Source organism: Callorhinus ursinus, unplaced genomic scaffold (genome assembly GCF_003265705.2).
Source record: "Callorhinus ursinus isolate GAN/ISIS: 27379988/994484 unplaced genomic scaffold, GSC_fseal_2.0 scaffold18, whole genome shotgun sequence".
NCBI classification, from domain to species: Eukaryota; Metazoa; Chordata; class Mammalia; order Carnivora; family Otariidae; genus Callorhinus; species Callorhinus ursinus.
Window position 1 is genome coordinate 32,683,604 of NW_027397080.1, and position 23,418 is coordinate 32,707,021.

Consider the following 23,418-nt stretch of genomic DNA (forward strand, 5'->3'; position numbering starts at 1 on the left):
AGAACGAGGGGGAGGAGTCAGCGCTGGGGCCGTCGCCACTGGGAAGGGAGCGAGGTCTAGGTTTCCCGCCCCTTCAGGGCTAGCGCCGCCCCCCGCCCCTCAACCCGCCCCCACTCACTGCCAGTGGACGAGGAGGAGCGACGCTGCCCGCAGCCAGGGCCAGCGCCCTCGAAGGGCAGAGGCGGAGCAGGCGGCGGCGAGCTAAGGGCCTCCGGCAGGGGTGGCGGCGGCGGCGGCGGGGGCAGCTCCCTGGACGCCTTGAGGTCCGCGGCGCAGCCGTTATGCACGTGGTTCCCGGGGAGCAGCGCCGCCTGCGGGGGAGCGGAGGGGCTAGCGAGTGAGGCGCGGGAGGCCAGGCGGGGTCCCGGGCGGCCGGCGGGCGCGGGCTGGCAGGCACGCACCTCCTCGCTGTGCGCCATGCTCCGGCCTGCGGCCAGCGGCTCCCCGGGACAGCGGCCCAGCTGCCGGTAGTAGTCCCCCGTGCTGGGCTGCTTGCTGAAGGCGCGGGGCTTGCGGCCGGAGTCCTGCCTCCTCAGCGCGTTGCGGCCGTCCCGGCAGCTCAGCTGCGGAAGACAGCGGTGGCGGGGCTTCGGGGACTGGTCCTTGCTGCCTCTCACGCCCCGCCCTCCCCCAGCCCTTCACATTCCCGGGGCTCCTGGCCAGCGGCCGTCGAAGGGGTGCAGCCAACCGGGTTCCCAGACCCTCCTGTTCTCAGAGCGGAGATGGGGCGAGGGTCCTGGGGAAAGGCAGGCTCGGTCGGCCCTACAGGGAGGGGTTCTGGGCGCGGGCCAAGGGCCCCAAGGGCCCCCACTGAAGCTAGAAGGGGCGGGACCAGGGGCGGGTTGACCCAGCCCAGTCGCCAGGGGGAGCCGGAGAAGGGGCAGCTCGCGGCTTAGCCAGCGCTAAGGCCTCAGGCTCACCCCACCCCTGGCCACCCGACCGTCGGGCGCGTCCCCACGTCTCTGCCGAACCCTCTCTTTCGGGGACCCCAGCGAGGGAGCCCCCCCTCAGAGCCCTTGTCCTGTTAAGCTCCTGCTTGCCTAGGGCTCTCAGCCGCCCGGCCCCGGGGCTGCTCCTACCTGCGACTGTGCCGGTGGCCCCCGCTGTGCACCTGGCGGCGGGGGCGGCACGGACCCGACACCTGCGCCACCTGATCTTTCCTCTCAGGTTACAGCCCAGCCCTTGCCCGCCCGCGCCGAAGAGCGCCTATGAGCTCTGTCGGCCTGACATCACCCAGGGCCCGCCAAACCCGGGCTGACCCACTCCCAGCACTAATAGGGGACGCCACGGGAGCTCCAACGGTATCGCCACAACCAGCCGCTGCGCCCTACCTGCCCGGCGAGCCAGATGTGGCCCCGCCCCCTGCGCCTCTCTCCCTCCGCTAGGCGCTGGGCATCCCGGCCTCCATCCTCCTCCCCCAACTGGCCCCTTCCAAACCCCGTGGACAGAATGCGGACCTGACCGCGAGCAGCGGAGCCCCCCATATTTGGTACCCCTGGGTTCCGGGTCACGCCCCCGCCCTTCCCCTCCCGCATCTGGAAACCATCGACATCCGCGTAAGCGACACCGACACCCGCGCCTAAGCCTCGGGTTTCAGGGGCGGACAAGGCAGGCTCGGATGACAGCGCGGTGGCCCGCCCCGTCGCAGCTGCCCCCCGCTAAGCCCAGCCCAGAGAAAAGGACGTGGGGCGGCAGGGCCAAAGGCCGAGTCACCGTGCGGGGCCTGTCCCCTGTTCCACCCGCCCAGCCCCCGCGCCCGTGCGTCCCCGCGGTGGCCCCGGACCTCCACGCCCCCCCCTCCCCCGAACCGGCTCTCGTTGCAGGAAACCCGACACCACAGGATTTGTTTTCTGGGCCAGTCGGGCCCCTCGGCGCCCCCTGCAGCCCCGAGGCGCTGCTGCCGCGACCCTGCTCCCGATGCGGTCAGACAAGGGCCAGGCCCAGGGGGCGGAGGCGGGGGCGCGAGGCGCAAGGCGCAGCGGGCACACAAAGGGCCCTTTGTGGAGCTGCCGGTCGCCTGCAGCCCTGCACGCACACACCGGGTAGGGACACGGGACCTCAAAATCCTGGTGCTCAGGGGAGTGGAGGGGGCACAGGCTGGGCCACCTGTCCTGTGGCTTTGGGCAGGGCTCACACAGCCGCCCTGCAGGGAAAGTCGGCTTGCCCTTGGCCCCCTGCAGTCCTCCCCTGGGCCCTCTCCACCTCATAGAGCTGAAAGGGGACCCGACTGAGAGCTTGGTCCAGGATGGCAGTGAGGGCAGGGTGGAGTCGCTGTGGAGGTTGTCCTGCCCCTCCCCCGCCCAGTGGCCTTGTGACCTGGGTCACCTGTGGGCAAATTGGTTCCTCAGCTTGCCTCTGGAGTGGCTTGCCTTGGCCTTGAGAGAGAGCTACAGGTCAGGGTTCCCACGGGCCCCCCAGGGGCCTCTACCCCACACTCAGCCACCTGTGGTCTCAGGTTGTCCCCCACCTCCCAGACCAGCCAGGACCCCAGGATCCCCTATGGGGCTCCCTGCCTGGGACTCTCAGCTACCCAGACCACTCCTCTGGCTCCAGAGCCTCAGCCAGGACACCAGAGGCCCTGACATCCTGGGCACCTCACATTCAGTGTGCCCGCACTGGACACTACCTCATGGCCCCCATCTCAGGACTGGCCCTTCCACCAACCTGGGCACTCCAAGCCCCAAACTGGGGAGCCAAGTTCAGTTTCACCCCTCCCTCAGCTCCCTCTGAGTGTGAAGTCCTGCTAGTGCTCTCTTCCTGCCTCCACCCTCCCCATGGCCCTTCACAGCCATGCCACCTGCATCTCCCCCCCGGAGCACAGACACCCCCTTGGGAGCCATTCTCCACCTGAGCGGGGGCTATGGGCATGTTTAGGGCTGTGGAGAGACAGTCTGCACATATTCTCTGCCAATGACCACTGTGACCACCCTGCCACTCTGTGCAAGAGGTGAGGGAGGACCCAGCTCCCTGAGAGGCACAGCTGTCGGATTACATGTTCCTTCACCCATCCCCAGCTCCCGAGAGGGTAGTGGCTTTGTCTTACTCATCTGTCTGTCTCCAGTGCCCAGCCCTAGGTCCCCATGGGGCTGGCCAAGAGCTTTGACTCTCGAATAGGCCACACTGGCCCAGGGACCCCCACCCTGTGCCCACGAGACAGTCTCCTGGCCTCGGGTGCTGCCTATCCGTCCAGTCGCAGTGCTGGGAGGCAGGCAGGTGGGTGAAGCTTCACTACCTCCTTCTTGAAGGCCTCCGTCTCCACGTGGCGGAGTTTGCTCTTGGTCTGCATGTAGATGTCAGCTGCATGTGGCCCCACGGGGGGCTGGGGAGCTGGGTAGCCTGGTGGGGGTGGGGGTGGGGGCGGCGGAGGGAAGCTGGGTGGTGGTGGCAGTGGTGTGGTTCTCTCCATCTGGCCCCGGGGCCGGCCTAGCTCCGGACTCAGCATGTCCATGTAGTTTCGTGTATCTGCAGCTCTTGAGCTGGGAAGCCCTGGGGAGGGAGGGAAGGCTGGGTTTGGGAGTTCACAGAGAGGCTGTCCCCCAGGACTGAGGCCCTCTTCCACCCAGAAGCAACTCACCAAGGGGTGAGGTGGGCTTAGGGATGCAGCTCGGTATGGCTCCACTGGGGGCCCCAACAGTGCAGGGCCCATCTCGCCCTGCCCTGTCCTGCCCTAGCCCTGCATGTGTTGGGGAAAAACCATGCACTCAAGTTTGGAGGGAGGCCCCGGGGGCTTTCAACACCAGGGCATGCTGGTGGATGGGGCACAGCCACCTGGAGGGTGAAGGGGCAGCTCCTTGGGTCAGACCCAGCAGGGTGGGGTGGCAGGAGTATGGATGGCCACACCCCGAATTGCAGGGCACCCCACCATCTCCGTAGGCCACCCATGCTCAGGGTGTGCTCAGTGTGTGTTGTCAGTTTGTGCATTTGTGCAGGTTTGTCAGTACACACAGGTGTTCCTTTGTATTTACAAATGGGTTTGCATCGGTCTGTGGACATGGGGTGTGTGTATGTGTGTGTTGCCAAGTATGCACACGTCTGGAGTATGGGGGTGGGGGCTGTGTGTCTGTGCCGCGGCGCAGGTGTGTGCATGCATCTGCACGGGGCTGTCTGTGTGGCTGTGTGTTCCCATCTGTATATTGTGCATACACATGTACGAGTGTGCATGCTTGAGTATGACTAGGTGTGTGTACAGTCTGGGGAACACTGTGTGTGAGGACAATGAATCACGTGTGCAGTGCATGGGGGTTCTGTCTGAGGGAGTGTCCCTGTGGATATACAGGTGTGTCTGTGACGAGCACAAGTGTCGCCTGCCTGTCACCACAAGCAGCAGCCCCTCCTGGTGACCGGGGTAGCCTCCAGCGTCAGCTGTGGGCAGAGTGGGCCCGAGGCTGGCCTCCAGGGCCCAGTGGCCGGTCCCATGCCCCCTCCGCCCCCTTCCCAGCCCGGCCCACTCACGGCGTGGGGTTTGCTGGTCCTTGACGCTGGAGTGGCTGGAGGAGCAGGAATCATAGTTGGAGAGGGTGCTGGTGGGCGACCTGAGGTCAAAGTTCAGCGGCTGCACCGACATGGTGGTATTGGGTGAAGACATGCCAGAGTCAGGCTGCTTGGCCTCCAGCTCAGCGGATGGGTCCCGGGACAGGACACGGTGCTCCACACTCTGCAAGGGAGGGGAGGCAATGAGGACAGCCCGACCTGAAGACCAGTGTGCTCCAGGCCAGGGTCCTGCTCAGGCGCATCCTTGCTGTGTGACTTATTCTGAGCCACTTCCCTTTCTGGGCTCCCTCCCCATTCTGAGAATGTCTCTCAGGTTCTTCCCGGGGGGGTGGGGGGGTGGGGGGGTGGGATTCAAGCCCAAGCCTGGCCCCCTGGCAGCAGGACCACAGGTTCCTGGGAAACTCCCACCCCAGCCACTCCTTGCTCAGGGGGATTGAGAGACTGTCAGAAGAGGGGGCCCTGGTCTGGACCCCAAGGGGAAGATTTCTCCTTCCTCATTAGAGGGACTGGGCTCCAGTGTATCTGTGGGGCGGGGTTCAGGTGCCACAGCTGCTGGGGGCAGGGGAGGCATGCAGGACGCCCACAACTTGCAGGAAGGACTAATTCCCCATGACTGGCCAGCAGCCCTTGTCTCTCCTTGTTCTACTGGGGCAAATCCCAACACCAGCCCAGCCTCTATCTCCTGATGCGGCCCTTGGAGAAAGGGTGGGGCCTGGGGTGGCCCAGCTGAGTCTGGTGGGCAGCCCAAGCTCAGGCGGGAAGCCTGCTGTCCCCACCACGGTCTGTGCCCCTGCCCACAGCCCTGACCCTCCTGGCATGGGAACGGGCTGGGGTGGGGGGTCCTGCTTACGTTGCCCATGCTGGCCTTGCTGTCGGCAAGCCCGCTCGCTGGCTCCGTAGGCTGCCTCCTGCCCAAGCCTGCTCCTCTGCCCGGGGCCCCCTCCCTGCCTGAGAAGTGTCACAGGGCCCCTGGGAGTGGGAAGCAAGCCTAGCACCAGGTAACAGCTCAGCAGCCATGCTCATTGGCCCTGTAATTAGGGGCTCTGTGGGAGTGTTTGCCTTTTCTGGGCCAGCATCCTGCATGGTTTGGATCTGTCACTGCTGCAGCTGGGCCTCTCTGGGTGAGGGGACCAAGGGCTCCCATACCCCACCCAGTTCAGGGGGGCCAGGCCCTGCTGCCTCTTCCATGAGCCAAGGGAAAGCCCAGGGGCTGGGCTGGGTGGTGTGGGCAGCTAAAAATGCTCTTTTTATGGCTGACAGCAGTGGGCACCAAGGGTGCCTAGCTCTGACCCCATGGATAACAGAGTTTAGGGGTACAGGCTCTGCAGCCTGGAATGTTGGCTTCAAATTTCACTTCTCCCACTTACTAGCTAAGTGACCTTGGGCAAGTCAAGTCACTTATTCTTTCTGTACCTAAAGAGAGAGAGCATGTGGGGCTGTGGGGGGGGGGGAGGCAGGGCAGAGGGAGAGAGAGAATCTTTTTTTTTTTTTAAGATTTTATTTATTTATTTGAGAGAGAGAGCACATGAGAGAGGGGAGGGTCAGAGGGAGAAGCAGACTCCCTGCCAAGCAGGGAACCCGATGCGGGACTCGATCCCGGGACTCCAGGATCATGACCTGAGCTGAAGGCAGTCGCCCAACCAACTGAGCCACCCAGGCGCCCGGGAGAGAGAGAATCTTAAGCAGGCTCCACATCTAGTGCAGAGCCTGACGAGGGGCTCAATCTCAAGACCCTGAGATAATGACCTGAGCTGAGATCAAGAGTCAGACTCTTAACCGACTGAGCCACCTGGGCGCCCCTGAGTTTATCTGTAAATGGGGATAACAGTACTTCCTGCCTCGTGAGGGTATAAAAAAGATTTTAAAAGTTAGTGGAGTGCCAGGGTATGGTAGCCAGTAAATGCCCTACATGTCAACTATTAGTGTTACTTTCCGGTGGAGACTGTGATTATACTATAAAGCACTGGGCAGGGTACCTGCCGGAGTCAGAATTCATGCAATCATGTTTGTTGCAACTGTAGCTTCTGTTAAGAGGGGCTGGAGGTGCCACCCCTACCCCACCCTCAAAACAGAATCATACACTCTCTCAGTGGGAAAGAACCACCTCTGGTTCAGAAATGCCCTTCACAGCACCCACTTCTGTTGGTATACCCTGCTGACAGGGTACTCACTATCTGTTGGACCATTACTCTCTCTGAGCGGCCTTTTGGGGGGAAAATTCTTCCTCGGGTCCAGCTGCAGTCTCTGACCCCCTGGGCCTTGCTGTGCTCTGGAGCACCCAGAACCAGGGTGCCCCCCTCCCATGCTTGCGCACAGGGCAGACGGTGCTATGGGCAGGAGGCCATCCCACATTCTCCCCTCCAGGCCTCATTTCCCAGCCCCTCTTCCGGCCAGGCTGCCCCCTGGAGCTGGTCCTCCTGAAGGCACCTGTAAAACCCACCCTCTGTCCTCCCTCCTGCCCCAAAGCAGGCATTACATCAGATAAGGCAGGGCCCTGGACTTGGAGCCGACCACACCTGAGCTCAAGCCCCAGGAGGTGACTTCACCCCTGTGCAACCGTAATAAAATTATTTAAAAAGGTAACACAAGTTTCCAGTTATAAAGTAGCCATGAAGTGAGCAAACATACAATGTAGCCGTGTGACCTTGGGTGAAACGGGGACATTAACACCACCTACCTCAGAGGCGGTGGAGAGTTAAATGAGCTACTAGTGTGGGCTGTGGGCAGGTGATTGAATTTGACTATTCCCATTGGTATGTAAGTGTCTTGGGATTTCTCCACGCCTTCCTCCTTATCAGGATGGTGCTGGTCCTCCTCCCCTTGATGCTTTTTCCTTCACCCCCTCACTCCTCGATGGTCAGTGGTTCTGGGCTGAGAGAGGGTAATGGTCTAGGGCACTTCCTCATTGTGTGACCTCGGACAGGGGCTTCATGTCTCCGAAACTCAGCTTCCTCCGTAGTAAAGGGGTAGGAACACCTACTCCTGGGGGGAGGTGGGGATGGGGTGGGGGACGAGATAACCAGGGGCTCGGGGTCCCACCAGGTTCTCCACGGTGCGCAGGTAGCGGGTGCAGTGGCTGTGGCCGTTGTAGTCCGAGAGGTCGGCGGCCGTGTATCCGTCGCGGTCGCGGACGTCCAGCTCCGCGCCGTTCACAACCAGGACCTGGCAGCACTGCGAGGGGCCACGTACTGAGGTCCCGGGCCGCTCGCCCGGACCCCCCGCCCCCCTCCCCGCGCCGGGGCAGGGCTGTGCTGAGAGCTCAGCGCCAGCAGAGGGCGCCCGCTCCGGCCCCGCCCACCCGCTCCGGCCCCGCCCCCACCTCCAGCTCCCCGTTTTCAGCGGCGTCGTGCAGCGGGGTCCCGCCCCACAGGTCGGCCGAGATCTCGCCGCCGTGCAGCAGGAGCCAGCTGAGCACTTTGGCGTGGCCGCGGCTCGCCGCGAAGTGCATGGCCGTGGCGCCGTCCTTGTCCTGCTCCGACAGGCTCACGTCGGTGCAGCTCACCTGGGCGGGAGGGGGCGCGGGATAGAGGGGCGGGGGCTGGGCGCCAGGCCCCTCCAGGCTCCGCCCCCATCCGTGCAGGCCGCTTCGCGGCAGACCCCCGCCCCTTCCCGGGCCCCGCCCCGCTCTGACCCCGAGCTCACCAGCCACACGATCACCGGGCTCTGGCCCATCTGCGCCGCGGCGTGCAGCGGGGTCATGCCGTCGTGGGCGCTCGCGTGCGGGTCCGCGCCGCACTCCTGCACCAGGTACTGCGTCACCTCCAGGTGGCCCTCCTGGCACGCCAGGTACAGGGGCGTGGCACCGTTCTTGGTTTGGGCATTCACTCCCCTACAGAGACACAGCACCCACGGTGGGATCTCAGCGCCCACCTCCCTCCAAAGCCTTCTTACGCCCCTCGCGCTCTTTGCGGGATCTCTGGAGGGCTGGGAGAGTAAGTTGGAGAAGGTCTAGTCACCGGGTCGCGCTGTACTTGACTGGGTCTGGACTCTTCGTCCTATGCCAGCCTCCCTCAGGGGGGCCCCCTTGGCTCGGCCACCCCCCTCCAGCAGTCTCCCTTCTACAGTGCACACCTGACTGAGCTAGTCCCTGGTCCTCAGTAAATAGCCCACCTTTTCACCAAAGTCTACAAGGATGTGGAGATCTGGCCTCTTATTACCTTTTCAGCCACATTAACCCTTTGTCACTGTGAGTCCCTAAACCTTCTGTCTTACCTGTATGCCTTTGATCGGGTCCCCCCTCTATCTGGAATGCCCTTCCTTCCTCCTCCCTAAGACTCAGTCCAGATCCCTCCTCCATGAGGCCTGCCCTGATTTCCCCAGGCAGAGCCGACCTTTCCTACCTCTGTGCCCCATATGGCCCTGGGCTCACTCCATGGACTGCCCGTCATACTTGATTGAACATAACTGATTTTGGCTTCTGCCTCCCCCCCCCCCCCCCCCCCCCCCCAACACTCCCAGGGGGGAGAGTAGTAGGGTTGCCAGATAAAACACAAGACGACCAGTTAATTCTGAATTTCAGAGAAACAAGAAATCATTTTCGGCATGGGATAGACTTATACTAAAACATTATTTGTGGTTCATCTAAATTAAAATTCAATTGGATAGCCTGTTGTTAGTCTGACAACGCTACAGGTGGCCACCATTCACGGAGCACTTCTGGTATGCTGTGATATTGATGGGCCGGTTCTCATTGGATGCCCTAACTTAGGTCCTATTGTCATTCTCATTTTACAGACAGGCAATTGAGGCTCAGGGGCTGTGACTTGCTAAAGGTCACACAACTGGTAAATGGCACTTTAGTGTATGTTTGTGATGCAGGGCCTGGTGCATGCAGTAGACACACAGGAAAGCCCATCCCCTGTCTTCACTCCTGGGGCTTTCCTGAGGTCCAGCTAGCAGCTGTCTCTGCCCCTCATCCCTGTTCCCCAGCTGGTGAAGAGGAGTCCCACCTGGGGAGCTGGGAATCAACCCCATAAGGTGGAGTGCTGCTGGAAAACAGGGAAGTTGGCCCCGCCACTGACTGAGCCTCGGTTTTTCTGACTTCGTAATGGGGTGGACAGCCCAGGGCGCAGTTACCACAGTTGGACACTAGGTGGGGCCACAATCCAGGCCCAGACAGGAGCTGGCCACCGCCGTCCACAGCGGGTCTCCGAAGCTCTGGCTGAGTCACACTGTGCTGCATCAGCCCTCCATGCCCCAGGAAGTGCGCCTCTTCACCTGACTAAACGTCTTCCCATCCATCCACCTCCCGATCTATACCCTGGCGACATCAGTCGCACACTCTCCACCAATGTCCACGCACGTCCTCCCTCCCTCATCCCAGTGCCAGCCCAGCTGTCCATTAACGTGGGCACCAGGCCACCCAGTCCTCCTGTATCTGCCCACTCACCCACCCTCTTCTCACCCCCGACATGACTTGGTCCCTTCCCCTCACACACCCCTTGGACTTTCCTCCCTGTCCCTAAAACCCTGGTTCCTGTCCACTTCCCTGACCCCCGTCCCTCAGGCCACCTGCAGCCCTCCCGGGCACCTCCCTGCTCTCTCCTTACTCCGGACACGGGCACCCCCACCCCAGACACAGAGCTGCCATTTTTCTGGGCCTGATGCTGAGCGTGGCACTTCACGCAATTGGGGTGGAACAGGGACCATGCCTGGCTGCCCTCCGTTTCCCGACCTGGGTCAGGGCAGTGGTGCTCACGAGCTGACATGGCACCCGGTGACAGAGACTCACCCACGCGCCTCTTCCCAGGAACACTCTGGCTTGCAGCCACCAGCCTCCATGCCCCAGTACCATCCTGCCCCCCACCCCCACGCATTCACATACTGATGTGACAGTAACAGCCTGCTTAATATTTCATGACCGACACTCAGTGGCCTGAATTATTCACCCCGTAACCAAGGCACAGTGAGTGCTGGGGTCCTGGGGATCAGAGGCTGAGGGGGCCACCACCCAGGACCCACGAGATCTCTGTGGGGAGGCCTGAGGCAATGTACAGAACTTGGGGGACCAGATCTGCCAGGAGCCCTGCCCCTCCTAGCACCCCTTGCTTGGAAGGTGTCCGGGATCCAGGGGTGTCCAGCCATCCTGGGAAGGTCGGAGAAGGTCTAAGAAGCTGGTGCAGAGCAGGACCTGAGCAGGAGGGTTGCCCCCCCCCCCAGCTGGAGTCCCTGGGACAGAGGAAGTGCTCCATACATGCTCCAGCTCATCGCCATTCCTATTAGTATTTCAGCCTCTCTGTTCTGGGAGCCACAACCTCCAGCCCGGGAGGCCCCAGCAGCATGGGGCAGACAGATGGGCCAGGATGGGAAAGGGGGTACTGGCCTTGTTACGCCTTTCTACTTTGGCCTGAGGCAAGAAGAGCAGGCCTCCCCTGAATGCTCACTGGGCGGCGGGGGATTATAAAACCATGGATTAGGGCGCCTGGGTGGCTCAGTCGTTAAGCGTCTGCCTTCGGCTCAGGTCACGATCTCAGGGTCCTGAGATCGAGTCCCGCATCGGGCTCCCTGCTCATTGGGGAGCCTGCTCCCCCTCCCCCTGCTTGTGCTCGCTCTGTCAAATAAATAAAATCTTAAAAAAAAAAACATGGATGAGCACATGGAACAAAATCCATTCATTTGGACGGAGAGAGAGATGAATTTATAATAGTAGTCATAATAATAATTGATAACAGTGATAGAGGTACCGTTTATCGAATGATTGATCTGTTTCAGGCACTGTGATGAGCAGACCACATGCTGTCTCATCTAGTCCCCTCAGGGACCTGACGGGATAGGTGCTAGCATTCTTCCCCTTTTCAGTTGAGGAGACTACGTACAGAAGTCTCAGATCGCTCAGTGAGAGAGAGGCAGAGAAGGATCTGGGTATAAGAAGGACCTGGGGCGAGAGCCCAGCCCAGCTGTGTCACGGTCTTGCCTCTTGTCTCTGTTCGCAAAGCCACCTGCAGGTGGGGGCAGTAAGCGTCCATGAGACGTGCTTGGAGAGCCCTCAGCACGGGCCTGTCACCTGGCACAAGCCTGGAGCCTTTGTTGTATTTTGGGATCCCTCTCCCTGTGCCTCTGCGGGGGCACTGCTGACCAAGCACAGGTCAGGCCAGGCATTGCTTCTGCTGTGGAGAGTCACCCAGAGGAGAGGAGCGGGGTCTGAGAGTACTTCAGGCCTCAGCATCCCACTGGCTCCAGCCCATCAAGTTCTAGCCAAAGTGACACTAAGGGTGACATTCCAGTCCCAGCCCCTGCCCTTGGCCCTCGCCACCACCCACCACCCACCCGTTCTTAACCTCCTGAGCCTCACTTTCCATATATGGCAAAGGGGCATCATAATTGTCTAGAATCTCCTTGCCTCTTATAAGAGAACAGAAGAGGAAGCTTCGGAAGGTTGCACATATCCTTGGAGGGAAGCCTGCTCTTTGCTTTCCCGGTGCTGCGGCCGCATCCTGACCAGCCAGCACCCCCCCCCACCCCCTGGGGCCTCAGCTCTCACGCCCCATGACCAACGCCAGGGGTTTCCCATTCTCATCTGACTTGGCCACTCCCTAACAGGTGCTCTTCCCGCTCTTCTTGGCTTCCTGGACCAGCTGCCGACTCACAGCGGAGCCTCCTAAGCCTTCTTTGCTGGGCCCTGGCCTCCACCTGACCTCCAAAGATGGAGATGCCCCAGAGTCTCCTTTCTGAACATACTCTCCCTGCTGGTGAGTTCGTCTACTTCCCAGGGTCAAAGGCCACCTGCACCCGATGTGCCTCCTCTCTCCAGCTTGGACCTGGAGGCTACATCCGGTCCCCACCCCCACCCACTGTCCATGCGTGCACTGCCCAGGCCTCTGGAACTTCATGTGCCTGGAGTGGATCTCCCGCCTTCTCCCTCAGACCCTCCCCAGCTTGCCAACTCCATTCCGGTAAAGGACACCATGCTACCTTCCCTTGAGGGTAGCCCAAGTTCAAACCCTAGGAGTCTTTGGAGACCCTCAATCCTTGACCTCTTTATAGGTCTGCAACTCTCTAGCAACAATCACATAAATCATGTTTTTCTTCCTCTCTGGGAAATAGGTGACACGAATGAATTTCAAATAGTAAGCAAGTCACCGGGTGATGATATCAAACAAACATGGAATGCTTACTGGAAATCTCCATCCTTTGCCACAAGGAGCAAAGGGTTACCTGCCCACGGAAACAGACTCAGGTCAAAGAGCAGCATTTCCAGTGGCCCTCCCCTTTGGCAATAATTTCTGCTCCAAGGAAGGTCAGAACGGAGGTGATCCCACAAGGATGAGATCTCGTCGTCACGGGGTAAGGCTGCCCTGGATAAAAGTCACGGGTCCTTTGGTGGCTCTACCTCTCTTATCCTCTGACCGTGCCTCCTAGCTTATTTGAAAAGATCCCAAATTAGGCCTGGCTCAGGGAAGAAATGCAGTCCTTACTTGAGGAAGGTTCTAGAATAGTCAGCTTTACACCCAATCCACCCGCAAGCCTGGAATATTTCCGGAAGCTTACCCTTCCCTGCAACTCTCCCAGGCTTTTAGGCCTTCTTTCTGGTCCTCACTGAAGCCAAGCTTGATCCCACCTCAGCGTCTGCCTTTGTTGGTCCTTCTACCTGCAATGCTCCCAAGCCAGATTTTTTGCAGGGCTGGCCCCGCTTTTGATCCAGGTCTCAGCTGAGCTCCCCTAGGAGGCCTTCCTTCCTTGACTCCCTCAATTGAAAGAAAACCCCACTGGTTTCTACCAACCTACCCCGTTTTGCTTTATGGCACTTGTCACTAGAGTTATCTTGTGCACCTATTTTGTTCATTCCAGGGACACGTGTCATGAGGCTGCCACAAGCCAGGACAGGGCAGAGCAGTGAAAGGAGCAGACCCCTGCCATCCCAGAGCTTGGTTCCACCGGGGTGCCGGCTGGCAAACCAACACACACGCACATAAGCAAGAACTTCTCAGAACATGGCACATGTTCTTGATCTGTCCCCTTGTTTGCCCTGGGAGCCTCCCTGGAAGTTTGCTCCAAGAAGCTGGGAGGGCTCACTACCTCCCAAGCACCGGTGGGCCGCTCAGTTGCTAGCTGTTGAGTGAGTAACCGTGGGGGTGAGTGAGACAGGCAGCGAGACCAGGAGCCGTGTGCTGTCTCCTCACACATGGCCTCGGCTGGTCCATTGGCCAGATGGGCCAGGGAGGCCCAGTGGGGAGCTCCATCTGAGGTCACCCGCGGTGAGCTGCACGCAGGGCTGGACAAGTCCCAGGGCTTCCAGACGCCTCATTCATTCAACAAACACAGTGTGTCAGGCACGGGGCACCAGACGAGGTCTGCTCTCATTAGTTGGGGAGACATCATAGGAGGATGCCCCAGGATGCACAGAGTGTAATGCCAGGTGGTGATAAGGACGCCAGGGAAAATAAGGCAGTGTGAGGAGGAGTGGGAGCTGGGGGGTGTGCATGCTGCTGGGCAAGTTACAATCTGAAGGAGGCTCTGGGCAGGATTTACTGCGAAGGGGAGGTGGAGCAAAGGCTTGAGGGAAGGGAGAGAGCAGCTGACGGGGGCTGGAGAGTTCTAGGCAGGCAGGAACAGCCAGTGGGAGGTTGGGGGGCACCAGCCTGTGGGAGGAGCTGCAAGGAGGCTCTGGAGGCGGAATGGAGTGGGGATGGGGGAGCCTCGCAGGTGAGGCATGGGGCCGGGCCAGAGGGAGGAGGGCCCCTTGGGCCATTAGAAGGAAATGGCCGCCCCTATCAGTGAGCAGGGAGCCTGTGGGCAGTCCAGGGGTCTGACTTGCGTTCTCAAAGGTGGGCAGAGCTGGACGGGAAGAGGGCCAGGGTCAGGGGAGACCTGAGTGATTAGGAACTGGAGCAGGAGTGGGAGACAGGCCCGGAGAGGGGGTACAGTTTCATCAAGGCCACGCAGGGGGCCCAGGGGACCTCAGCTGCTCAGTCAGCCTCTCTGAGGTGCTGTCTCTCCCTCGGTCAGCACCCGCAGCAGGGACATCTGTCTGGCTCACTGATGTATCCTTGGCCCTTAGAATATTGCCTTGCGCAGAGCAGATGCTCCATAAACATTAGTTGAATAAATCAGTCTGTAACCTGGGCTACTTATAGAGCTACTGCCCAGGCTGGTTATAAGGCTCAGATGACTGAATGGTGCTACGCACTTAGTAAGTACTAGGCAGGTAGGAGCTCATCTGAGTTTATCCTGACTCCTGACCAGGGCACTTTCCAATCTCTGTCCCAGGGCAGGGCAGGCCTCAGGCAAAGGAGATACTTGCAGAGAGGTGCAGCTGATACAGATCTTAGGGGAGACTGATTTTCCAGTTTGCTACGAAGGGCAGAGCACAGGGGCCCCAGAAGAAGGAAGAGCCCGGAGCCTCTCTATCATTCTCCGCAGCCTCGAAGCTCAAGCCCAGGGGTCTAGGCCGAGCCTGGGGCTCCCCTCCAGCTGCACAGACCCCGGGTAAGCACATGGTGGGCCCTGGCATCCTGCCGGCAAGGTGGTAAAGGAGCTCTGAGGCTACCTGCTCCTCGCCCCTTCTCTGTCTGCCCTGACTGGAGGTCTGGATACCTGGCTCCCCTCCACCGACCACGAGTGCTCCTGGACGGGACGGCCGACCCCACTGACTCCATCTCCCTGAGATCCAGGGCCTGAAACAGCCCCAGCCCAGTTCCCGCCAGCCTCTATGCCACCCACTTAGGGACCCTCCTTCTGCAGGGAGGATCCCCATGGGGCAATGGCCCCAGAGGTCACTGTGGCAACTCCTCCACCTCTGGAAGGATTTGCCCAATGGATGGGGACAGACTGGACGAGGGGCAGGTGGGTGCGGGCTGTTCCTGCAATCTCCAGCCTTTTCTAACACCCCAAGGTGCAGCCTGGCCTGAGCAAGCCACGCCCCCCCAGCCTTGGTCCAGCCCTCCAGCCCCTCTGCAGCTTGTCATTGCCACGGCCCACAGCCTCCCGGGGCGGGATCGAGTTTCTCACTGGTAGATCCGGGAGCCCTTCCTCCCTCACCCACTGCCAGGGAGAGCTGAGGCCTTATGAATAATTCACCACGACTCACAGCAGGTCTGGGAGGCTCACGAGAGTGAAAGCGTGGGCCACAGCCTCCACAACCAGGCTGCCTGGGTCCCCGGATTGAGCCCTGTGGCCTGGGGCAGCCTGAGCCTCTGCCTTCTCCATATGCAGCCTTGGGGTCCCCAGCCGTGGAGAGCAGGAGCCTCTACCCCCGAGACAGGAGGCTACATGGGCATTGGCCTCCAACTCCCAGCAGGCCCCACTCCAACTCCCAGCCGCCCCCTCCTGCCTGAGCCCAGCCTGGCAACCTCACAAAAGCACCTTCTTACCGGCCAGGTCACACGCTGCAGTGGGAATGGGCCCAAGTCTTCTGACCACCTCTGTGAGAGTCACAGAGGCCTCTGAAGGGCTGGCGGCTCATCTGCCCAGGCCATGTGGCCTCAGAGTTGGCATCAGGGCCAGTCACTGTCAGCACCTGGCATGGCCTGGGAGGGGTCAGGGTTCCCACGGCACAGCTAGTCTTCCTAAGGCCGGGATCCCAGCTCATGCAGGGCTCTGTCTCATCCTAGGCCCCAGGCTTTTCAGTGAGGAGGGGTTCAGGGGCAGCCTGGGGCTTCGCCCCTCCCCCTCCTGCCGGAGTGCCTCATCAGCACCTCCAGGGGTGGGCTTGGAGCCCTATCTCAGTTTACACCATTTGGGCTAAGTTGGCATCGCCATTAGCCTGGCTTTGGCGGGCCCGTTACGTGTGACGGGGGGGCGGCTTTATGGGTGCAGAAGGGTCACCACAGTGGGGCTGCAGGCCTGTCTCAGGGGCCGCTACCTGGCCTCAACCTGGAGAGTCCGAGTCGGGAATCTGGGACCAAGCCCGCCAACCGTGCTGATGGTGTCAGGTCGGGAGCCTGCATCTCGGGGGGCCTCCTACTCTAAATCACTGCCTTCAGTGTGATCCAAACCCTAGCTTGTCCGGAGTGAAGAACTCATGCCGAAGTGCCACCAAGTGGCCTCTGGCGGGGATGGCTGTGAGGAGAACCTCTGGCCCGTGAGGCACACTTGCGGGGCTCCCACTAACCAAACCCGGGAACTCCCTGCTCAGCAAGATGACTGCAGGCCGGCCTGGGGGCTCTCAGCACTGCCCTATAGCACCCCAGGGTGCCTGGGCCCAAGAGGCTGCGGGCTGTAGCCACCCTGCCACAAGGCCCTGGGGCCAGGCTGGCCTCCTGCCTGCTCCCTGGGAGCCCGGGCCCTGCAGGCTCCCACAGGCCTGGAGCCAGTGGTGAGGACTGACCCCCTTACCTCGTGGCTGCTCTCCTCCCGCGGCTCGGTCTTCTGTCACCACTTAATGTCCCAGGCACCCACTTGGACTGACAAAGGTAACTGGTCAGAGCCGCCATTCGTCCGGTCCCTGGGGCCACTATTGTCCCACTCCCTTAGACACTCCCCCAGGACCCCTGTGTCCTCTCAGATGCACGTAAGACCTGGTTTCCTCCCTCCCCCAGGGCCCCCCCAGGATTCCCCTGCTCTACATTGAGCCCATTCTTCCCTATGCTCCCACCCCACCCTGGGGAGCTCCCAGCCCACTGCTCAGCTGCTTTCTCAGAACTGCCACTCGGGCTGAGGACCCTGGGAGGTCTGGGGGCCCCACCTCCCCCGCTAGAGGGAATGGGCTGCGGGGCCCCAGGAAATGACAAGTTGCTCTCTGGGTGGTCCAGTCAGCGGGCTGTGGGGCTAGGACGTGGGGTGGGGTGTCTGGGCAGGAGGCCCTCTCCCTTCACTGCTCCTCCTCCTTCTTGACTAGGAGTCTAGGAAATTCTCCCATATCTTCACTCCTACCCCCGATTTAAAGATTTTTATTTAGCTATTTATTTGAGAGAGAGTGAGAACGAGAGCAAGCGAGAGAGAACACGAACGGGGGGAGGGCGTGAGGGGCAGAGGGAGAAGCAGGCTCTCCACTGAGCAGGGAGCCTAATGTGGGGCTCGATCCCGGGACTCCGGGATCACGACCTGAGCCGAAGGCAGACGCTAACCAACTGAGCCACCCAGGCGCCCCTCTCCTATCCCCCATTTAAGATAGTCCTGCACATTGGCACAGGCCAGAGCTCAAGAGAGCCAGCTGCCGCAGGCTGGAAAGCTTCCTGGAGAGGAGCAGGTGATCTTGGCCCGCATGCCCAGCCTCCCAGGTGCAGCCGCGTGCTGTGCACAAGAGCATCTGCCTGCCAAGCTCTGGGGCAAGTGGCTGTGGGCAGCCTTCCAGGAAGGGAACAATTTCAGCTTGGGTGGGAACCGTCTCTGGCCACGGGGATGGCCCAGAAGCAGAAATTCCCCCGGGATGCTGGAGGGGCAGATTTCAGGCATTCCCCAGAGCCCTGGCCCGCACCGCCCAGAAGACAGGCGAGGAGAGGTGTCCTTACTTACTCAGGATGGTGCCCGATGAGAAGCCTCAGGGAGGGGAAGTCTCCTTTGGCGGCAGCATAATGCACAGGCAGAGCGCCTGTTTCTGTGGCCACAGCAGGGTCCCCACCACCGTGACGCAGCAGCCAGTCCACCAACTCAGGGTGGCCGAAGCGCGCAGCCAGGTGCAGGACTGTGGCACCAGAATTGTCTTTGTCCTGTGGGAGAAGAGCCCATTAGTCCAGCCACGGGGGCCGTTCTGTCCTTGGGCCCCTAACTGGCCCTCTTTGAACTACACCCATGCCACCCGTGCTGGGCTTCCCGAGGCCTGCAGGTCACGACTGTGAAAGGCTTGCTTATAGTAGGCTTTTAGGACATGGCATTCTTGGGCTCCCTGGCAGAGCAACTGTCACCCGGATGCTCAGGGAACGCCTGAAGGAGTGAGCGAGGGTGGCTGGGCTGTTGTGGCAGTACGAAGCTAGCCTCAGGATTGTGGGGGGCACCCCCTGCGTCTAACCCTCGGCCCCTTCCTCTCCCTCCCCCCCTCCCCCGGTGTCACATGAAAAGAGGTCTCCAGGTTGGTGGACCTCCAATAACCCAACATCAGTGCGGGGAACAGCCCCTGCCCGGGACCCCAGCAGACTCCCTGCTCCTGGCCCAGGGAACAGGCTGTGTTCTCACTCTGTGGAGGAGGAAGCTTCTGGGTACCGGTGGCAGGGCCTGGACAGTCAGCCGGTGGTGGTCGGTGTGGACTAGCGGCAGCCCCTGGGAGGGGCTTGGGCTAGACCCCCTCCCAGGCACCCCAGAGGGGGCAGGCAAGGGTCTGGGCCCCAGAGTACCAAATATGTCATCCATGACCATCCAGGTGTGTGTGTCTGTTGCAGGAGGGGGCTGGCAGGTGCTGCTTACGTTACCTGGGCAAGGAGGGGAATCATAGAGAACCCACAAGTCTGGACTCAGGGGCTGGCAGGTCTGGGTGAGCGGGCACCAGTGTGGGAACAAGCCCGAGTTCCCAGAGCCAAGCAGGTGGAATTCTGGAGAGGTGGGCAGGGCCGGTCACAAGGATGGGGCAGCAGTGGTGGGGGGCATGGTTTACTAGGCTCAGGGAAGGGAAGCCCCTCTGCCCACAGAGAGGCACTGGGGAGAAAGGTGTGGCCAAGGCGGCTGGAGGAAGGTGAATATCAGAGGCTCTTGAGAAACAGGTGAGAGGGAAAGAGGGGACCGGGGCCTGGGGCCACAACTAGTAAGTCATCCGTCAGGCTATGGGGGTGGCTGTGGGGCTAGGAGGGAGGTGGCCAGACAGTGAGGCAGAGCGAGCCACACACAGGCAGCGAAGGACAACACTGGGACCTCTCTGTGCGCCGGAGCGCCCAGTCCCTCGCCCTGAGCCCAGACCTCTGCGGGGGGTGGGGAGGGGCAATAAGGAGAAGACCCAGGCCTATGGGCTCTGGCCCGTCCCCAAGGCTCCAACAGCTGTGTAGGCCCCAGGAGCCTCACGTGCTGTGGCCCGCACCCTAAAGCTGCTTATCTCTGGGCTGAGCAGCGCTGGGGATCGAGGTCATCCTCCCCACATACACACTTCTGCCCCGAGCTTGCTGGGGCTCAAGGGAGGGAGACGTGATAAGCTGGGCACAAGGCCACCTGTTCCCCCACCTCCTCTGCAGTGGCTAGGGAGGCTTCCAGCCAAGCCTGGACATTGGACATTAGCATGCCACCTCCCAAACAAGTGGGCACAGACCATGTGCCAGGAAGTCCTGATAACAGAGCCAGCCAGGAGATAAGGGGTCCGGCCATCTCCCAGGAAGCGTCAGAAGAGGGACCTTGCCATCCTGAGAGCGAAGTAGGGGGATAGGGTCTGGTCATCCTGAGGGTACAACCAGCCAGCTCAGAGTCACCCCTGCCTCCTCTCCTACATCCAGTTAGCCCAGTGGTCTTGCTAAGTGGAAAGTCAGTTCTGGTTCCTTCCTCCAGTTGCTTTTCCCACACAACTAGGATATCATCCAAATTCCTAAGCCCAGCCTATGGTGGCTTCTCCCCTCTCCCCCCTCCTTGCTGATCCTGCCACAGGACAAGAATGTGTACGCCTCAGGGCTTTGCACTTCTTGTTCCTTGTGCTTAGAACTCTCTGATCAGCACCTGGCCACCTCCTTCTCATCATCCAGGACTCCCCTTAGAGGTCACTCACTCCTCGCCACCCCGCCCAAGCAGTTAGCTCCCTGACACCCCTCCACCTCAAGGCCGGGCAAGACTGACCCCGGGGTTGCTGTCCATTGCCCCCAGGGACTGGCAGCTCGGGGAGATCAGGAGCACACCTGAGTCCCCAGGACTAGTACCTGTTCGATGCTCTATTGCCCACAGGAGCAAGCAGGAGAGCTACATACACATCAGAGCCTGAGTTGCCCCGCCTCCAGCTCAGGAGGGACCAGGTTTTTGTCAGCCTGGGGGCCACTGAACGAGACCAGGCGGGGTCTCAGGGCAGGAAGACTCAGGCTGGGCTGGAGAAGCAATTCACAGCTGGAAGGCAGGAAGGTGCTGATGTCCCAGGGTCAGCTAAGGTCCTGGGGGAGGCCCCCATTTACCACGCCCATCACCCCTGCCCCATGTCCTGGCCTTGGGGACACCTGCGTCTGGGCCTGGGGTGGACTGTAGGACTTTGCCCACCCGTCTTCCAGACCCCATCCCAGAAGATCTGAGCTTCTGATTCTGTGCCCCGCCCACTCTCCGGGACTCGCGTGGATCAGTGTTTTGCTTCTCCCCCCCCCCACCACCCCCACCTCCCATCCCGGCTTAAATACTGGCGCAGGTAAGCCCAATTCTCTCCGGCTCCCCATTACCCAGTGCTCTTCTAGACACTGGCCCCACCTTGCCGGGGCGTCTTCCCCCGGGGCACTGTCGACCTGGGGAGCCCACCGCACCAAAAGCCCTCTGGAAGGAGCTCAAAAGCCAGCTCATTCGGGAGATGCCCAATCTCACCCACCCGTGAGCCACGGGGGCTCTAGGCCAGAGCTCTCCCCGGGGGGGTGGGGAGCAAGCCACGGGACGCCCAGTGAGCGGCGCAGACCCACCTGCACTCCGCAGCCGCCCTGCGAGAGCAGCCACTGCAGGCAGGCGAGGTGGCCAGTGGCGGCGGCGTCGTGGGCCGGCGTGGCGCCGTTGCGCGCGCGGGCCGCGGCGGGCAGGGCGGCCTCCTCCACCAGGAAGCGCAGACAGTGCAGCTTCCCCGCGCGGGCCGCGTAGTGCACCGGCAGCGCGTCCAGCGGGTCCCGCAGCGAGGCCTTCAGTAGGCCGGCGGCGTGCAGGGACTTCAGCACGTCCAGGTCGCCCTGACGCGCCGCCTGCAGCGCCCGCTCCAGGGCCATGGTGCCGCCCGCGGCGCCGCGACCCCCTTCTCAGCGCGTTCTCCCGGGCGCCATGCACCTGTCCCGGGGCAGCGGGAGGGCCCGCGGCGCGGCCGTCGGGGCCCTGCGCCTCGGGGAGGCGGAGCGGCTGCCTGCCGGGTCTCTGGCCCTCACCGCCTCGCCCGCTCCGCTCCGCCTCCGCCGCGCTCTGGGCCTGGGGGCCCCCGCTGGCGCCCGGCTTAAGCCTGGGGCCCGCCCCCCGCGCCGCCTCAGCCCCGCCCCCGCCGCGCCGCCCCGCGGGCTGGGTGGCCGCGCCGAGGGCCGGACTCCGGCTACGATGGCAAGTGCGCCCGGGGACTTCTCTCCTGATTTAGCTCACGTATAGCAGAGACCGCGGAGGGAGGCCAAACGGTTCGAATTTGAGAGCCGTCCAGGCGCTGGCGAGCGGAGACCCCAAACGAATTAATTCATCAACCCAGTGCCCACGACATGCTGTTCCAGGCCCGGGAGACACAAGCCGGCAAACAATTACTCTCTGCCATTGCAGAGTGACGGGTGTCACCAGAACAGGAATATGGGGTTAGAGAGAGAGTTGTAGGCACTGAGTGGGTGGTCAGGGAAAGGTGCATCTGAGGTGTGGTGGGCTGGGCTTTGAATGGTAAGAAGGGGCATTCCAGGCAGACCAGACTGCAAGGGCAAACACCCTGGGGCAGGAACAGGCCACACAAGTCCCTGAGGGGCTCCTGGTCTGTGCCAAAGTGGGTGCAACAGGTGCTGGGCCCTCAGCCTTCTGCGGTTCCTCCAGGCCCCAGAGCCTCCTGGAGGCAGGAGAAAGAGGAGGAAAAGGCAGGAATGCCTGGGACACTCAGGTTTCTGGATCCAGAGGCTGTGGGGCTCAGCGAGCACCCAGAGCGTCTGTCTGGGGTGGGGAGAGTCAATGGTGAGCTTGAGGGCCTGGGGCTGACAAACAGGGAGAAGGGAACGGTAGGAATGCAAAGGCTGGGGGCAGTGGGGAGATGCACCAGAGCAGTCACACAGGGAGCAGAGCCAGAACCCTCCTCTGAGGGCTCAGGAAGGTTCCAGGACGGCAGCAGGGCGGGAGAACACACAGGCGCCAAACCAGCGTACCTGCATAGCCGGAAGCCTTTCATGGGAGCTGGATGTAGGCATAGTCATGGACAGGAGGAGCTGCCAGAAGGCGGGGGCTGCGTAGCTCTGGGAGCACAGTCAGTACGCCCTTTGAAGTTGAAACAGCCTGTGTCCTTCCTCGCCCTCCCCCACCTCCCCACTGGAGCCCTGTGAGGGCCTGGCCCTGGGCTGTTTCACCCAGCACCTAGCTAGGCCCAGCTCAGGGAGGCCTGAGCTGTAGAAATGCTATAGAGTGAACCTGCTTTCTAGAACAGTGGGAGTCCTATTGCGGGCCTCTGGGTCTGCCACCTGGTGGCGCTGTGCACTGCTACCTCCAGGACTCCAAGGTGCCCCGGTAAACCAGGGCTGCTGTGCCTGCCCAGCCTGGCAGGTTGCCACCCACTTCCCAAGGGCCAGAACAGCCTTGCTCCCTCCATGGGACCTGTGGCAACTGGGCCTGGGACCCCTACCCAGTGGTTTGTGGACAAGGGGAAGGAGGAGTCTTATCCTGGAAGCCGCCATGCTTCAGTGGGCTCTTGATGTCCACTAGAGCTGCCCTTCTCTAGCACACCCAGGAGCAGGTACACCGTGGGCCCTACACGTGGCCGGGGTGCTGTGAAGACAAAGAGCTAAAACAGCTTGTCTTTGGTGCCCCTCCCCTGTGCCTCCTCCGTGACTAAAAATCCTTGCAGTTCATGTTCTTCACTCCCATGGTGGCTCCCCTGGTCCTGGACACCCTCATGTATCACATGGTTTTGTCATTTGGGGGTCAGATGGGGGTGATGTGCTGCCGCTGGGGCAGCAAGGCAGAGGAGACACCCCGAGCCTCTTCCGCCATGGATAGGTCACCTGTGAGCAGCTTCCCTTGCTGACTGGCTGACTGTCCTCTCAGACTCCTCTCAGAACACTGCCCACACTCAGGCTGAGACCCAGGTCTTCTGGGCTCCCCTGGGTCCACCAGGTCCTGCCCAGCAGCCCTAGAGAGTCCAGGCCAACAAGAAAACATTTATGGAAGCCCTACGGCTTCCCTGACACTACGCTAAGCTTCACCTGCATATATATATATATATATATATATATATATATATATATA

At 61.4% G+C, this 23,418-nt stretch overlaps 1 protein-coding gene across 8 annotated transcripts in view; it reads right to left on the reverse strand.

The window, feature by feature from the left end:
• ESPN (espin) overlaps positions 1-21,398 on the reverse strand; it is a 30,518-nt gene extending 9,120 nt beyond the window's left edge. For 5 of the 8 annotated variants that reach the window (XM_073903416.1, XM_073903415.1, XM_073903417.1 and 2 more), the window contains exons 1-9: positions 20,925-21,398; positions 17,884-18,077; positions 8,134-8,320; positions 7,811-7,993; positions 7,531-7,662; positions 4,453-4,654; positions 3,233-3,486; positions 402-563; positions 119-311 (exon numbers count right to left, since the gene is read on the reverse strand). In XM_073903416.1, coding sequence (XP_073759517.1) covers positions 119-311; positions 402-563; positions 3,233-3,486; positions 4,453-4,654; positions 7,531-7,662; positions 7,811-7,993; positions 8,134-8,320; positions 17,884-18,077; positions 20,925-21,218 — 1,801 coding nt within the window. In that variant the 5' untranslated portion in view covers positions 21,219-21,398. Of the gene's footprint in view, positions 1-118; positions 564-3,232; positions 3,487-4,452; positions 4,655-7,168; positions 7,464-7,530; positions 7,663-7,810; positions 7,994-8,133; positions 8,321-17,883; positions 18,078-20,924 lie in introns of those variants that run through there. The other 3 variants (XM_025856396.2, XM_073903413.1, XM_073903414.1) reach the window with 3 other exon arrangements.
• Between the last annotated feature and the right edge of the window lie 2,020 nt (positions 21,399-23,418).